The 17,544-nt window shown below is 41.2% G+C and overlaps 2 protein-coding genes across 2 annotated transcripts; both read left to right on the top strand.

Annotated features, from left to right (window-relative positions):
• The first annotated feature begins 3,286 nt into the window (after positions 1 to 3,286).
• Positions 3,287 to 4,303, top strand: LOC140817978 (uncharacterized). The gene is made up of 2 exons (XM_073177770.1): positions 3,287 to 3,754; positions 3,872 to 4,303. Exons 1-2 carry the CDS (start codon positions 3,287 to 3,289, stop codon positions 4,301 to 4,303), a joined length of 900 nt encoding a protein of 299 aa, XP_073033871.1.
• Positions 4,304 to 4,372: 69 nt separating this feature from the next.
• Positions 4,373 to 13,900, top strand: LOC140817977 (uncharacterized). Its single transcript, XM_073177769.1, has 2 exons — positions 4,373 to 4,528; positions 13,136 to 13,900. Exons 1-2 carry the CDS (start codon positions 4,373 to 4,375, stop codon positions 13,898 to 13,900), a joined length of 921 nt encoding a protein of 306 aa, XP_073033870.1.
• Positions 13,901 to 17,544: the final 3,644 nt, after the last annotated feature.

Raw genomic sequence — 17,544 nt, 5'->3', positions numbered from 1 at the left:
ATATTCACAATAAAAAGTAATACTCTTAAATGTTTACATATATATATTTAATTTTTTTTATTGCAAAAATGAACCAGCTAGCATTTATTTTGATTCGTGACTTGTAATGAAACTATGCGTAGGAGATGTAAAGAGTTGTAAAGACAGACATCCGAGCGCGGGCCATCTTCTAAGACAAACGACAGCTGCCCAACAAAACCTAAACCTTAAAACTTTCACACCAACTCAAACTTGAACCTCATGATTTCTACTTCTTCCAAGTGAGAAGTGGACAAGGCCTGAAATCTAATTATTCCCACCAGATGATGATATTTTTAACTTCTATAGAAATTTAGTCTGGTTTATGCTTTTAACGTTAAAATTATTAGAGTATTCCATAGATTCTCATTGTATATATTGGGATACAATAATTGTATGTCAATATTAGGAGAACGATCGAAATATAGTGTTCAGCTTACGAACGTACGATTTAAAATATTGAAGTTGCAACATTGTCATGTTAACTATAATTTTTGATGAAACAAAAAATGCTCACTCCAAAAATTGATATCATACCCAATATCACGTATTCAATTATAAGCGTTTGCAATTATTGATATGAAGATTGTTAGAAGAGCAACGATCAAGATATAACTAATTATAACTTTTAGTAAAATAACTAACGCTTATCCTACAACACAAAGATAGTATCCTAATACATGTTCTAACACCATTTTCTTGCTCCCAATCCCATGAAAGGTCCCTTCATTCCACAACATGATTCAAAACGTACAGTGGCCTCCAACTATACGTATCTCATAATTATATTACGTGAAATAAATATTTTTGCTCCAAAATCGTTGTCTGGCCAATGGGGTTGGAGCCTGCCTATTCACGTGCCGTGAAAGAAACTAGACAAGAAAAAGTCACCCCACTAGTAGAATTCGTTGCAAGATTTTCTTGAATTAGTGGGACATGAATGAACCCTGATTCAAGGGAATCTTTAACCTCAGTCTACAGAAAACAAATCTTATTGGGGCTTTGATACCCCCATAAGAATCTGGGTCAGAGGTGACCCGGGATATTAATTGGATAGCCCAGATCAGAGCTAATATGCCGAGTACCTTCCTCACTTACTGGGCATTTTCTTCTCTTCCCGGGTAATAAATAACCCAAGCCCTCATACAAGCACCCGGGTACCTTTCCACTCGGGCCACCTCGAGAATTGCACCGCACTCGAGTGTGATTGATACATGCTGTCTAATATGTCAGAGTAACATAGGTTTGGAGTGTTCTAAAAGTCATCAGAAGCTATAGTATGGGCAGCCGACTTGCCATACTTAATAGGTGACACTGGAAACGAGGTACCTACCACATTTTCTACTATAAATAGCAGATATTAATGTCATTTACAGATTCTGAAATCTTTGAACTCTCAAGCACTCACATATATTCTAACATATATTCACATGTGTTCATCTTCAACCTGTGTCCATCTTCAACCTGCTGACTTAAGCATCAGAGTGGTTACGCAGAACACTCCTCCGGCGCGTATTCACGAGTTACTTTCATGTTTGCAGGTGTTATCGAAACCATTATCTTCACTCAAATTCCTAAATACTAAATTATTGATTTGATCCGATGGAGCCCCTTACCTGGCTCATCCATTTCACTAAGATCACATCATTGGCGCCATCTGTGGGAAATTGAGATTAAGACGTTGATATGGCTCCTACAAGAAGAATTAACCAGGACAATTCCCGGGTCCTGGAGATGGTGAACATACTTCGGGACAAAGTGGTGTTCCTACCACATGACCCAATCTTATTACAATGTCCCCATAGGAGTTGGCTAGAATTGTATCCGAAGCAGTGCAAAAAGCTATGGCCCAGAGAGATCCCTCTAATCATGTTACCATTCCGGGGAGGGAGCAGGAGTAGGAGCAGGATCAAGGAAGGAGGGAGGACGAGGAAGTGAGAGATGAGGATGGAGAGTCTAGTGCCGAGTCCAAATTCCCAACTGTGGCGGAGGAGCTGTTGGAGTTGAGGCAGAAAATGAAGATCTTGGAGGGATAGTTGGAAAGTCGGGGTACTTCTCGGACAATTCCAAATGATTCCCATTTGCTGAAATCATTGTCCGGGAACCTCTGCCAGGGAACATCAAATCTACCAAAGTGAAAGATTACGATGGCAATGCAGACCCCAAAGAGCACCTGGCCAGGTTTGAAAATATGGCCATGTTACACTGATCGAATCAAGTGTAAGGTGTTCCTGACAACATTGGTGGATTCTGCTCAAAGGTGGTTCGAGGGGTTAGCTCCTCATAGTATTAGTTCTTTCAAAGGCTTCCAGAAGGTGTTTTCACAACATTTCAGAAGCAGCAAGAAGTACAAAAGACTGCTTTTAGTCTTTTTGAAGTTCAACAGAGCCCAGATGAGAGTTTGAGGGCTTATATTAGGAGATTTAACAGAGTGGCTCTGGATGTTCCCACTTGCCACCAAAACGAAGACAACTGCATTCACCCAGGGCTTGATGGAAGGTGAGTTTTTTCGATCTTTGACTAAGAAGGTGCCCGGGGATTTTGAAGACCTATTGTCCCGGGCAGAAAAGTATATCAACATGGAGGAAGCCCAGAAGCAGAAAAGAGAAGCGGGGAGGAAGGAGAGGGGAGACCGGGTGGTAAAGCCCGAGGAGAGAGGTCCGAGGAAGAACAATCAGGGGCATTTTTCTCATCATGTGCCTTTAAAAATTACCCGGGATAGGGAGGTTCAGGAGTGTAGTAGAGATTTGGCTCCGGATTATCAACTCACCCGGCCTGAAAAGAAGGGATTATGTACTCTTCATGGGGTCTGTTACCATAATAGTGGGGAATGCAAAACTATGAAAAGAGATTATGTCCCGCCCTCTATCCAAGGACATAATAAATCCAGTAAGAGGCCGAGAGGGACGCCTTGGACTTCTCGGTAGCAAGGACCCAGCACCCGAGGTTGATTCAAGAGATGTCCCGAGAAATGACCCCGGTAAGAGGAGAGATCAGGAGACAGAGAGGAAGAAATCTTCACCCCTTTCTGCGGGATTAATAAAAATGATATCAGGAGGCTCCACTGATGGAGACTCCAACCGGGCGAGGAAATCAAGAAGTATGAGGGATTGTATGGAAGTGGAAGGGGTGAGGAGAAATGAAGCAGTGATCATTTTTGGCCCTGAAGATTCAGAGGGTAAATTTTCCCCATAATGATACCCTGGTCATCTAAGCTCGGGTGACCAATTATGATATTCTGAGAGTCTTTGTGGACTCGGGCAGTTCTATGAATGTTATCTTTAAGGATGCCTTTGTGCAGATGGATTTGCAAGGATTTCAGCTGGAAACCGTGGAGACTGCACTCTTTGGCTTTGCTGACCATGTGGTTTATCCGGAAGGGGAGATTATCTTGCCATTGAATTTGGGCTCCCAGGATCTTAAAAAGACAGTGATGACAACTTTCACTATGGTGGATTCCCCATCATCACATAACATCATATTGGGACGGCCGGCCATGAATGAACTAAAGGCCGTAGCATCTACTTATCATCAAAAGATCAAGTTCCCTGTGGGAGGCCGAGTAGGTGAGGTCTGGGAAGATCAACCTTCTTCTCGAAAATTTTATGTAGAGACAGTTCGGGTTGACCAGAGTAAAGCCAAGAAAGAGGGGAAGAAGGCAAGAATTGAGGAGATAGGAGGGAGAGTAGTGGAGAAGGGAGATGTGCATTTTGTGGCTGAGGAAGAGCAAGAAATTGTAGAAGTCGGACCAGGCTAGCTGATCCGGGTGGCTCGAAACCTCAATTCACCCACTCGGGTCAGTTTGATCAATGGTTTAAGAACTAATATTCATGTTTTTGTTGGGTCCCAGTAGGAGTTGACAAGGATCTCACCCCTGATATTGGAGCATCAATTAAATATTCTCCCGGGGTCTCACCCGGTAAAGCAAAAGAAGAGACACTTTGGTCCTGAAAAGGACAAAGTTATTGATGAACATGTGAGAGATCTACTGAAGGCCGACCACATTCGGAAAATTCAATTTCCTACCTGGCTCTCGAATGTGGTGTTGGTTCCAAAATCTACCGGGAAGTGGAGAATGTGTGTAGATTTCCGGGACCTCAATAAAGCTTTCCCCAAAGAACATTATCCATTGCCACATATTGATCAATTGGTAGACTCCACATCGGGCTTTGAACTGCTGAGTTTCATGGACGCTTACCAGGGGTATCATCAAATCCCCATGGTCAAGAATGATCAAGATAAGGCCATCTTCATCACCTCGGGAGGTAGTTTTGTTACGTTGTAATGCCTTTCGGGTTGAAGAATGCAGGGGCCACTTACCAGTGTCTCATGAATGAGAATCAGTTGGGCCGGAATGTGGAAAGTATATGTAGATGATAATCTGGGCAAGTCTAAAGAAGTTGCGGACTTCATTGCTGATTTGGAGGAAACTTTCGCCACTCTGATGCATTATGGAATTAAGCTCAACCCGGCCAAGTGTATCTTTGGCGTGAAGAGTGGCAAGTTTTTGGTGTTTATAGTGATAGTGTTAGAGTAGGTGCCCGTCGAGCCAAGTGTTGGCCGAGTGTTCACAATGAAACTCTATGTATAAGCAATCTTTATTTTAATAATATTTGAAATTATTGTTTTGGCACATCTTTATCTGTATACCCATGCTAGTTGCATAGATAAAGCCCTTGAATATACAAATAGTAGAAAGAATATGAGATGCTCATATGATGAGTATCATGAAAGTCATATTTGGATACTGTATATTATAAACAGTTCCTAATCGATTCAGCCGCCGCTAAGAAGGATATAGGCGCTCAAGTTCAAGAATAGTATCTGCGATGTGAGTATCATGTTTCATTGGTAGGGGACATTGTGATGTCCGAGCTTGCAGATAAGTGCTCCTGGTAGAGTGCACTGAACAACCCTCCATAAAGGGCTTTCCAATTGGTTCTCACTTATCGAGTGGAAAAGTCCTAGTTTATGGTTGTACACCATTAGTCCTTATGACCCGGGACAACATTGAGACTCTATGTGCTAGAATTACACTTTGACTTGTTTAACGACTCTCATGGGGTCATCAGGTGGCAAGGTTGGGTGTTCTGTTGAAACATATAGGAGTCGATGCATTGTAGTCGGGGATTCACCGCTTACCTTCGGGTATGGATATATTATGTGTTCTCATGTGTATGTAGGTTGAAATCACTGATCAGATTATGGTGGTAATTTTGAAAAGGGTTTCATAGATTACACCATCGATGAAACTACGACATGACACATAGTATCGATTCATTGACAAGTTTCGATAAACCAATGGTTGTCGAATCGGTCGGGATATATGAGTTGAAGAGAACGTACTGTACGTTAACCATAATTGAATGGTTCTTGCAGGCACTATCATTTGATACCTAGGGAGTCATGTAAGCGATGCTGCTAGGCGTTTAACATGATTGGTTGGGTACTATCAGACTTGAGTTCTGACGTTCTTGTTATCAAGGAGTTGATAAGTAAGAATGAAGCAATTGGGGTATGCTCAAACAAGGACATGTTTAGTCCGAATCACATGGAGATATGAACCCACGGCTAGTTGTTTCAATGAACCATTGAGGGCCACACAAGTACTAGCTTTCTAGATCCCGTTGAGAAGTTAAAATAGTTCAAAGTGTTGAACGGCTTATAAATGAGTTTATAAGCGTAGGGAAAAATAGAAGCGTGACTTCTATGAGAGAAATGAGACTTTTAATTTATGAATGTGTTCCTAAATTAAAAGTTGGCCAAATAAATAATGTATTTGAAAATTGTGATTTTCACAAACATTATTATGGTCTAAATTAAATTAATTGAAGTGTTGAATTAATTAAACACTAGTGGACCTAGTAGAGTTCAAATAATTAAATTAATTCAAGTGTTGAATTATTTAAATTGGGCCTTGTAGAGTACAATTGGAATAATTATTTAAACTAGTGGACTTGAGTAATTCAAGTAAGATTTAATTGAGCTCAAATATGTTTGAGACAATTTAAATAAAAGTCCATGGGCCCTTTGTAATTGTTACAAGCCCACTCAAAAAGCATGCATGGGAAGGTGAAAGGTTGGAGACAACTTTTGCAAAAAACAAGGCATGGCATGCAAAAGTTGGACACTACTTTTTCACACACCAAGAAAACTCTCCTCCCTCTCTCCTCTCCTTCCCATGGCCGAAATTCCTCTCATTTTCTCTCCCAATTTTTGTTCTTCAATGGTTGAGGAAACAATACACTTCTCAAAGAAAAATGCTCTAATTTTTTTAGTGCAAAATTAGAGTGGTTCTAGCTAGTTGGTGGTGGGCTTAATATTTGAGCAAGGTGGGCTCAAAGGGAAGCTTGAAGATTGTCTTGCCATTCAAGAGCTAAGGTGTTTACACCTTAGTTGGAGCTATCATCAATCTTTTAAGATTGATAGGTAAATCTTTAAAACACCCTATGTATGTCATAGTTTGTGTTTTTGTATATGATACACACTAGTACACAAGGTGGCCGAAATTTATACTCTTGAAATCAATTTTTGAACTTCCGTTGCGCTTTCGGTCACGTAAAATCGATTCCTTAAAAGTGGTATCATGAGTTAAGGGTACTAGTTTTTGTAGCATATACATAATATTATATTGAGGTCAATTTCTAACCGCGTGAGATAATCGACACAACGAATCGAGGGCCGGTTTTTTGGGGGTGTTTCGGCGCATGGTTGCTGCCCATTTCGGGCAGCTAGGGCTATAGCGACGGCGATGACGACTAGGGTTTCCAAAAGTATTTTGGATTATCAAAGTGTCATGGGACTTGATGTTGTTGGGCCATTAGATGGCTAACATATTTGTGAAATTTAAATGGCCCAAAATGTTTTTGGTGAAAAATTAATTTTTTGGGCCCTTAAGTTTAAATTTAAAAAAGTTGCAAATATTTTCTCATGAAATAAATAATTGAAGTTGGACTTTAATAGTAATAGTAAATTGTGATTTGCAAGAAATTCGGTTATAAATAAATTAATTAGAAAGTACACAAAGGTGTTTGTATACTTTGTTAATTTAGTTTATAATCGTGGCAGTTAGTGATTGGATCAAGATATATAATATTAGATCAATTAATTATTGTGATAATTAATTGATGGTGTATGATATGTGATATTGTGCATGAAGGATGATCAAAAGCCCAAGCCCAATTTGCTAGGTGTATGCTAGGATATTTTGTGTTGAATGATTGTAATAATTATCAATTTATAAAGTGAGCTTGGTTTATGGCCCGTTCCCACCCCCATGAGATATATCCCTATTTGCCATGGATATTTATTTGTAAATATTAGTATAGTGGATGATCAAGATTGGAAGATGGTGGCCATGATGATTATGAAGATCGAAGACATGTAAATAATAGAAGCTAATGTAATATTTGCATTTGCATCCCATGCATTTCCCTAGGATTGGACCTAGGCCCGTGTTTAGCTCACACGGGCCATTAGTATTGGGGCGATTGATCATCTTTGTTTGTTTACTGCTTATAATATATGCATGTTATGTTATAAATAATGAGTATGTGCGTTATTATTATGATAATAACAAAGTTGCATGAATCCGGCAAACATACGATCAAACATGGCGAGCTTTTAAAATAAAATTAATGATGAGACCTTTTAAAAATTAAAAAACCCTCATTTTGAATAAGATTAGAAATTAATATCAAGCCCGAAAAGGGGAATTATAAATTTGTTTATAATTTCCATGTCTTCCATCGACAATGGGTGCATGATGAACGCTATCTGTGCTCGGGGCTCGGCTCATATTATCGGGGGGCCTGGGTGCCGGAAAGCTGTGACATCCATTGACATGGTGATGTGAACTACGTGGAACTCCCATGATTTCCGCTCATATTATTGGGGGAACTCATGGCGACCGTCCATTAAGGTTCAACATCGATGGGTAAGGCTTGACAGGTGAAGATGTACGACGTCATATTATTGGGTCCTAATCGAACGTGAGACAAAAGTTTACGTTAAGGGTTGCATTGTGATGCAATTGGAAACTACCTTTTAGGAATTGTGATTGGCTGATATTATTCGGGATCATAATTCACTAATTGGACCTTACGTACCTACTGAGGAAAGGAGTTTCCCGTTTTCACTAGAGGGTAGTGAAAATGTCAAAACAGTGGGAGCGAACATTTATAAAGTAAAAGTCCATACTTTATATCTTACTAAATATTTTAAAATAGTCATCAACATTTATCTGTTTTACTTTTCAGTACAAATTATGACAATGTCTTCGATACGCAATCCTCTATTTGCAATACTCGACAAACACATATTAACTGGACCTAATTACCTCACTTGAATCCGCTATTTGCAAGATTCCCTTTAAGGGCCATGTGGAGCGAGCCAAAGGATTATTGGATTTGATCCATACCGATGTGTGCGGTCCGATTAGCATTACCACTAAGCATGAACATGCCTACTTCATCACCTTTACCGATGACTTTTCGAGGTATGGGTATGTGTATTTGACGAAATACAAGTCTGAAGCCTTTGAAAGGTTCAAAGAATTCAGAGATGAAGTAGAGAAGAAATTGAGACGAAGCATCCAGACACTTCGATTGGATCGAGGTGGTGAGTACTTGAGTGCCGAGTTCCAAGAGTATCTTAGGGAGAATGGGATTCTCTCGCAGTAGACTCCGTCCGCTACACTGCAGTTAAATGGTGTTTCGGAGCATCGTAACCGGACTTTGATGGACATGGTTCGGTCTATGATGGGGTTCACGGAGTTGCCGCCATCTTTTTGGGGATACGCGCTTGAAACAGCAGCACTGTTGTTAAACAATGTCCATTAAAGGCAGTTGACAAGACACCATATGAGATATGGATTGTTAAGTCACCCAAATATTCTTATCTTAGAATATGGGGGTGCCCTGCTTATGTGAAGTAGGTAGTGGGAGATAAATTGGATAGTCGATCTATTTTATGTTACTTTGTGGGATATCCAAAGAATTTGGTTCGATACTACTTCTATCATCCCCAAGAAACAAATGTGTTTGTTTCTAGGAATGCAACCTTTTTGGAAAATGAATTTCTATTGGATAGAAAAGGCGAGATGATAGAACTCGAAGAGGTTCGAGAGACACCCAAAATTAGAAAAACCACACCCGAAGAGCCAAGAGAGGAGATACAAGCTCCTAGAAGATCCGAGAGAGTCTCGAGACCACCTATGAGGTATGGTCTGCTTCTTGAAAAGGGCCACGATGAGCCTAACCATGGATGTGATCCAAGGACCTTCAAGGAAGCGTTATCTGATGCCGATTCATCCAAGTGGCTTGAAGCAATGGAATCTGAGATGAATTCAATGCATTCGAACCAAGTGTGTAATCTCGTGGATCCACCTAAGGGAATTGTTCCCATAGGGTGTAAATGGATTTACAAGAGGAAACTTGGGGCGGATGGGAAGGTATTGACCTTCAAGACGCGATTGGTTGCAAAAGGATATACTCAAAGACAAGGAGTTAACTTTGAGGAAACCTTTTCTCCAGTTGCAATGTTCAAGTCTATAAGGATATTGCTAGCCATAGTTGCATGGTATGACTGTGAGATATGGCAGATCGATGTAAAGACAGCCTTTCTTAATGAGGATATTAAGGAAGAGATTTACTTGTCTCAACCTGAAGGGTTTACATCTGTCGGAAGTGAGCATATGGTATGCAAACTTCAAAGATCCATTTATGGTCTAAAGCAGGCATCTAGAAGTTGGAACCTTATATTCGATAGTACAATCAAAGAGTTTGGTTTTACTAAGAATCCTGAGGAACCCTGTGTGTATAATAAGGTCAGTGGGAGTGTTGTGACATTCCTGGTGCTGTATGTTGATGACATTCTACTCATTGGGAATGATGTAGGAATGTTGCAATCAACTAAGATATGGTTAGCGAGTAAGTTCTCGATGCAGGACTGGGGTGAAGCATCTTTTGTATTGGGAATACAGATCTATATAGATAGATCAAAAGATTGCTTGGTCTCACCCAGTCCACATACATTGATACCATCGTGAAGCGGTTCTCGATGGATGAGTCCAAGAGAGGACATCTACCAATGTGTCATGGCGTGTCCCTATCCAAGTCTATGTCTCCCAAGACTGATGCAGAGATAGCGGCGATGACAAGAATTCCTTATGCATCTGCAATTGGTAGCATCATGTATGGCATGATATCTACACGTCCTAACGTGGTTTTCGCACTAAGTGTAGTGAGTAGATATCAATCGAACCCTGGTCTTCCACACTGGAAAGCTGTGAAAGACATCCTCAAGTATTTGAGAAGGACTAATAAGTTGTTCTTGGTCTATGGGGTGGAGAAATGAAATGGGAAGGCTATACCGACTCTAGCTTCCAAAGCGATATCGATGACTCGAAATCAACCTCTGGGTTCGTATTCATGCTCAATGGTGCTGCTGTCTTTTGGAAGAGTTCCAAGCAAGATAGTACTGCGGATTCCACCACTGAGGCCGAATACATTGCTGCATCAGATGCAGAAAAGGAGGCTGTTTGGATAAGGAATTTCGCCAAGTGTTGGGCATAATTCCTAATGGATTTGCTCCTGTCCCGGTGTTGTGTGACAACACGGGAGCTATAGCTTAAGCAAAGGAGCCATGGTCTCATCAGAAATCCAAAACACGTATTGAGAAAGTACCACATCCTCTGAGACATTGTGGAAAGAGGAGAAGTGTCAATTGACAAAGTCGGCTCCGCAGATTATGTTGTTGATCCACTAGCTAAGCCTTTACCTAGACCATTATTCGAGATGCTTCGCGAATCAATGGGTTTGAAGCATTTTGGTAGTTGGCTCTAGTGCAAGTGGGAGATTGTTAGAGTAGGTGCCCGTCGAGCCAAATGTTGGCCGAGTGTTCACAATGAAACTCTATGTATAAGCAATCTTTATTTTAATAATATTTGAAATTATTGTTTTGGCACATCTTTATCTGTATACACATGCTAGTTGCATAGATAAAGCCCTTGAATATACAAATAGTAGAAAGAATATGAGATGCTCATGTGATGATTATCATGAAACTCATATTTGAAATACTGTATATTCTAAACAGTTCCTAGTCGATTCAGCCGCCCTAAGAAGGATATAGGCCGCTCGAGTTCAAGACTAGTATCTGCGATGTGAGTACCATGTTTCATTGGTAGGGGACATTGTGATGTCCGAGCATGCAGATAGGTGCTCCTGGTAGAGTGCACTGAACAACCCTCCATAAACGAATTTCCAAGTGGTTCTCACTTATCGAGTGGAAAAGTCCTAGTTTATGGTTGTACATCATTAGTCCTTATGACCCGGGACAACATTGAGACTCTATGTGCTAGAATTACACTTTGACTTGTTTACCGACTCTCATGGGGTCATCAAGTGGCAAGGTTGGGTGTTCTATCGAAACATATAGGAGTCGATGCATTGTAGTCGGGGATTCACCGCTTACCTTCGGGTATGGATATCCTATGTGTTCTCATGTATATGTAGGTTGAAATTTCTGATCAAAGTACGGTGGTAATTATGAAAGGGGTTTCATAGATTACACCATCGATGCAACTACGACATGACACATAGTATCGATTCATTGACAACTCTCTATAAACCAATGGTTGTTCGAATCGGTCGGGATATATGAGTTGAAGGGACCGTACTGTACGCTAACCATAATTGAATGGTTCTTGCAAAAACTATCATTTGATACCTAGGGAATCATGTAAGCGATGCTGCTAGGCGATTAACATGATTGGTTGGGTACTATCAGACTTGAGTTCTGACGTTCTTGTTATCAAGGAGTTGATAAGTAAGAATGGAGCAGTTGGGGTATGCTCAAATAAGGACATGTTTAGTCCGAATCATATGGAGATGTGAACCCACGGCTAGTTGTATCAATGAACCATTGATGGCCACACAAGTATTAGTTTTCTAGATCCCGTTGAGAAGTTAAAATAGTTCAAAGTGTTGAACGGCTTATAAATGAGTTTATAAGCGTAGGGAAAAATAGAAGTGTGACTTCTATGAGAGAAATGTGACTTTTAATTTATGAATGTGTTCCTAAATTAAAAGTTGGCCAAATAAATAATGTATTTGAAAATTGTGATTTTCACAAACATTATTATGGACTAAATTAAATTAATTGAAGTGTTGAATTAATTAAACACTAGTGGACCTAGTAGAGTTCAAATAATTAAATTAATTCAAGTGTTGAATTATTTAAATTGGGCCTTGTAGAGTACAATTGGAATAATTATTTAAACTAGTGGACTTGAGTAATTCAAGTAAGATTTAATTGGGCTCAAATATGTTTGAGACAATTTAAATAAAAGTCCATGGGCCCTTTGTAATTGTTACAAGCCCACTCAAAAAGCATGCATGGGAAGGTGAAAGGTTGGAGACAACTTTTGCAAAAAACAAGGCATGGCATGCAAAGTTGGACACTACTTTTTCACACACCAAGAAAACTCTCCTCCCTCTCTTCTCTCCTTCCCATGGCCGAAATTCCTCTCATTTTCTCTCCCAATTTTTGTTCTTCAATGGTTGAGGAAACAATACACTTCTCAAAGAAAAATGCTCTAATTTTTTTAGTGCAAAATTAGAGTGGTTCTAGCTAGTTGGTGGTGGGCTTAATATTTGAGCAAGGTGGGCTCAAAGGGAAGCTTGAAGATTGTCTTGCCATTCAAGAGCTAAGGTTTTTACACCTTAGTTGGAGCTATCATCAATCTTTTAAGATTGATAGGTAAATCTTTAAAACACTCTATGTATGTCATAGTTTGTGTTTTTGTATATGATACACACTAGTACACAAGGTGGCCGGAATTTATACTCTTGAAATCAATTTTTGAACTTGTGTTGCGCTTTAGGTAACCTAAAATCGATTCCTTTCAGACAGACCGGGGAATTGAGGTGAATCCAGAGAAATTCAAGTCTGTATTGTGCATGTCATCTCCCCGATCTGTCAAAGAAGTGCAGAAGCTGACCGGGAGGATTTCTTCTCTTTCTCGATTTATATCTCGGTCAGCACACAGAAGTTATCCTTTCTTTCAAGTCCTAAGAAAGGCCCAACAATTTGGATGGGATGAGAATGTGAGCAGGCCTTCCAGGATTTGAAGATCTATCTTGCAGAGCTTCCTATATTGGTAAAGCCGGAGCCTGGGGAAAAATTGTTTGTTTATTTATCTACTACAGAGTATGCTGTCAGCTCAGCACTGATAAAGGAAGAAGGCTCTTATCAGAGGCCTGTCTATTATGTCACTCATGCTCTGAGAGGTCCCGAGCTTCGGTACAGTGAAGTAGAGAAGATTGCCTTGGCCATGATTATGACTGTCAGGAAGCTGCGACCGTATTTCCTGTCACATCAGATCATAGCGCTCACCAATAGCCCTTTGGGGAAAATTATGACTCACTCAGAGGTATCTGGGTGGATGATCAAGTGGACAGTGGAATTAGGAGAGTATGCTATTGAGTATAAGCCCCGGGTTGCGATCAAAGCACATGCTTTATCAGATTTTCTATCTAAGATGGTTCAGTCCGATGAAGAGGAGGTATGGAGAGTTTTTCTGGTTGGGGGGTCTAGCCTTGCTGGATGTGGAGTAGGGGTGATAGTAATATCTCCCCTGGGAGAACAGGTTAAGTTGGCCCTGAGAATTGATTCCCGGGTAACTAACAATGAGGCCGAGTATGAGGCCGTTCTTGTCGGCATCAAAGCTGCCCGGGAAGTTGGAGCTTCCCGGATTATTTTGTATTCTGATTCACAATTTATTACCCATCAGATCAAGGGTGTGTATGAGGCTAAAGATGATAGGATGCTCAAATATCTAGAGCTCAACAAATCCCAGTCAAAAATCTTTGTAGATTAGAGTATTGAACAGATACCCCGGGAAGAAAATGAGGAGGCAGATGATTTGGAAAAAATGACTGCTTCTTTGTCAGAAGCCAGTACCCGGGAAGTACTACATGTTTCCCGGTTAGTCCTCTCCGCAGAAGAAGAAGCACTGCCAACACCTGAAGACTTCTGGATGACATCCCTGATAAAGTTCATTGTAAATAATGAATTACCTGAAGACATAATCCGAGCTCAAAATATTAAGAGACAAGCTCTCATGTTTGTTCTCTTACATAATGTCTTATACGTGAGATCATTTCAAGGACCCTTACTCGGACAACAATGATCAAAGCTGGGCCATGGAGTTGGACTTGGTAGAGAAGAAGAGAGATCGAACATTGATTCGAATGGAAGCATACCGAGGCCGGGTAATGAAATCATATAACAGGAAAGTCCGAATCCCAGACTTCCAAGTAGGGGATCTAGTAATGATAAATTTCATTGTAAATAATGAATTACCAGAAGACGAAACCCGAGCTCAAAAAATTAAGAGACAAGCTCCCATGTTTGTTCTCTTAAATAATGTCTTATACATGAGATCATTTCAGGGACCCTTATTGAAATGCTTATCTGAGGGAGAAGTGGATTATGTCCTCCGGAAGATTCATGAAGGATGTTGTGCTGACCATCTCGGAGGAATATCTTTGGCCCGGAAGACAATGCTTGCTGGATTCTGGTGGCCAACTATCAGCCAAGACTCTGCTCGAGTGGTCCGGGATTGTGAGGGTTGTAAACAACACTCAAATTTTCAGCATAGACCGGCCACTCCTATGAAGCCTATTTGTGCATCTTGCCCCTTTGATCAGTGTGGTATGGACATTGTGGGTTCCTTCCCAATTGCCCGGGCTCAGAAGAAATTTTTGCAGGTGGCTGTAGATTATTTTTCCAAGTGGGTAGAAGTCGAGTCTTTAACAAAAATCACTGAACAAGAAGTTTTAAAGTTTTTATGGAAATCATAGTGTGCCGATTTGGAGTACCCAGGAGACTGATTTCAGATAATGGAAGACAGTTCCAGGGTAGGGATATTACATCTTGGTGCCTGAAAATGAAGATTACTCAGTCTTTCCTCTCTGTTGTCTACCCTCAGGCTAATGGCCGAACAGAAGTTGTGAATAGAATTATTGTACAAGAATTGAAAACCAGGTTGCAAGGAAAATGAAAAGACTGGTTGGAAGAATTACCCAATGTTCTCTGGGCATAGAGAACCACTCCCCGGGCACTCACTCAAGAAACTTCCTTTAACTTGGTATATGACTCTGAAGCAGTCCTACCAGTTGAAATTGGGCAAATTTCTTCCCGGGTAGAATCTTACTCGGACAACAATGATCAAAGCTGGGCCATGGAGTTGGACTTGGTAGAGAAGAAGAGAGATCGAGCATTGATTCGAATGGAAGCATACCGAGGCCGGGTTATGAAATCATATAACAGGAAAGTCCGAATCCGAGACTTCCAAGTAGGGGATCTAGTAATGATAAAGTTCATTGTAAATAATGAATTACCAGAAGACGGAACCCGAGCTCAAAAAATTAAGAGACAAGCTCTCATGTTTGTTCTCTTAAATAATATCTTATACATGAGATCATTTCAGGGACCCTTATTGAAATGCTTATCTGAGGGAGAAGTGGATTATGTCCTCCGGGAGATTCATGAAGGATGTTGTGCTGACCATCTCGGAGGAATATCTTTGGCCCGGAAGACAATGCTTGCTGGATTCTTGTGGCCAACTATCAGCCAAGACTCTGCTCGAGTGGTCCGGGCTTGTGAGGGTTGTAAACAACACTCAAATTTTCAGCAAAGCCCGGCCACTCCTATGAAGCCTATTTGGGCATCTTACCCTTTGATCAGTGGGGTATGGACATTGTGGGTTCCTTCCCAATTGCCCGGGCTCAGAAGAAATTATTGCAGGTGGCTGTAGATTATTTTTCCAAGTGGGTAGAAGTCGAGTCTTTAGCAAAAATCACTGAACAAGAAGTTTTAAAGTTTTTACGGAAAACATAGTGTGCCGATTTGGAGTACTCAGGAGACTGATTTCAGATAATGGAAGACAGTTCCAGGGTAAGGAGATTACATCTTGGTTCCGGGAAATGAAGATTACTCTGTCTTTCACCTATGTTGCCTACCCTCAGGCTAATGGCCAAACAGAAGTTGTGAATAGAATTATTGTACAAGCATTGAAAACCAGGTTCCAAGACAAAGGAAAAGACTGGTTGGAAGAATTACCCAATGTTCTCTGGGCATAGAGAACCACTCCCCGGGCACTCGCTCAAGAAACTTCTTTTAACTTGGTATATGACTCTGAAGCAGTCCTACCAGTTGAAATTGGGCAAATTTCTTCCCGGGTAGAATCTTACTCGGACAACAATGATCAAAGCTGGGCCATGGAGTTGGACTTGGTAGAGAAGAAGAGAGATCGAACATTGATTCGAATGGAAGCATACCGAGGCCGGGTTATGAAATCATATAACAGGAAAGTCCGAATCCGAGACTTCCAAGTAGGGGATCTAGTAATGAAGAAAGTCAATCCAGCTGGGGATGTTGGAAAGCTGGAAGCCCCGTGGGAAGGACCTTATAAAATAACCCGGAGGATTAGCTCGGGAGCTTTCTATCTGAAGATGCCCAAGGACGTTCTCTCAAAAGGCCTTGGAATGTATTTAATTTAAAGAAGTACTATGCTTGACCGATGTAATATTTATTTGAAGATATAATGAAGAATCTTTTTTCTCAGAGAAGTATTGTGCATCTAATTATTATTCACCCGGGAAGTACAAAGCCCCGATTAATTAAAAGCCCAGGGCAATATACCCTGGCTCGGGAAACCACACTTCGATCGACAAAAAGCCCAGGGCACTACACTCTGGCTCGGATAACCACACCTCGATCAACAATAAGCCCAGGGCACTACACCCTGGCTCAGGGAACCACACTTCGATCAACAAAAACCCCAGGGCACTACACCTTGGCTCGGAGAACCACACCTCGATCAAAAATAAGCCTAGGGCACTACACCATTGCTCGAGGAACCACACCTCGATCAACAAAAAGCCCAGGGCACTACACTATAGCTCGGGGAACCACATCTCGACCATTCAAAGCCCATGGCACTACATCCTAGCTCGGGGAACCACACCTTGATCAACAAAAAGCCCAGGAAAATACACCCTGGCTCTGGGAGCCACACCTCGATCAACAAAAAGCCTAGGGCACTACACCCTGGCTCGAGAAACCACACCTCGATCAACAATAAGCCCAAGGCACTACACCTTGGCTCGAGGAACCACACCTCGATCAACAAAAATCCCAAGGCACTACACCCTGGCTCCGGGAACCACACCTCGATCAACAATAAGCCCAGGGCACTACACCCTGGCTCTAGGAAACACACCTCGATTAACAAAAAACCCAGGGCACTACACCCTGGCTTGGGGAACCACACCTCGAACATTCAAAGCCCAGGGCACTACACCCTGGCTCTGGGCACCACACCTCGACAATTCCAGATCCCGAGACATGCTCTCTTGCCCAGTTTTTGCACTTGGGCTATACATACAAGGGCTTTATACCCGGGTTTAAGTTTTCTACATCTCGATCATTTGCTATAGTATGGGGTTTTTTGTTCAC

Source organism: Primulina eburnea, chromosome 17 (assembly GCF_022965805.1).
Source record: "Primulina eburnea isolate SZY01 chromosome 17, ASM2296580v1, whole genome shotgun sequence".
Lineage (NCBI taxonomy): Eukaryota > Viridiplantae > Streptophyta > Magnoliopsida > Lamiales > Gesneriaceae > Primulina > Primulina eburnea.
The sequence above is the reverse complement of the archived record's forward strand: the minus strand, read 5'-3'. Positions and strand labels throughout refer to the sequence as shown.

Excerpts from the sequence above, each read along its gene's own strand:
- LOC140817977 (XM_073177769.1), top strand. The coding sequence starts at position 4,373 with ATGTGGAAAGTATATGTAGATGATAATCTGGGCAAGTCTAAAGAAGTT. Across the intron at positions 4,529-13,135 it reads TGAAGAGTGGCAAGTTTTTG|GCCTTCCAGGATTTGAAGAT; the intron begins GTGTTTATAGTG and ends GAATGTGAGCAG.
- LOC140817978 (XM_073177770.1), top strand. The coding sequence starts at position 3,287 with ATGAATGTTATCTTTAAGGATGCCTTTGTGCAGATGGATTTGCAAGGA. Across the intron at positions 3,755-3,871 it reads CTGAGGAAGAGCAAGAAATT|GAGTTGACAAGGATCTCACC; the intron begins GTAGAAGTCGGA and ends GGGTCCCAGTAG.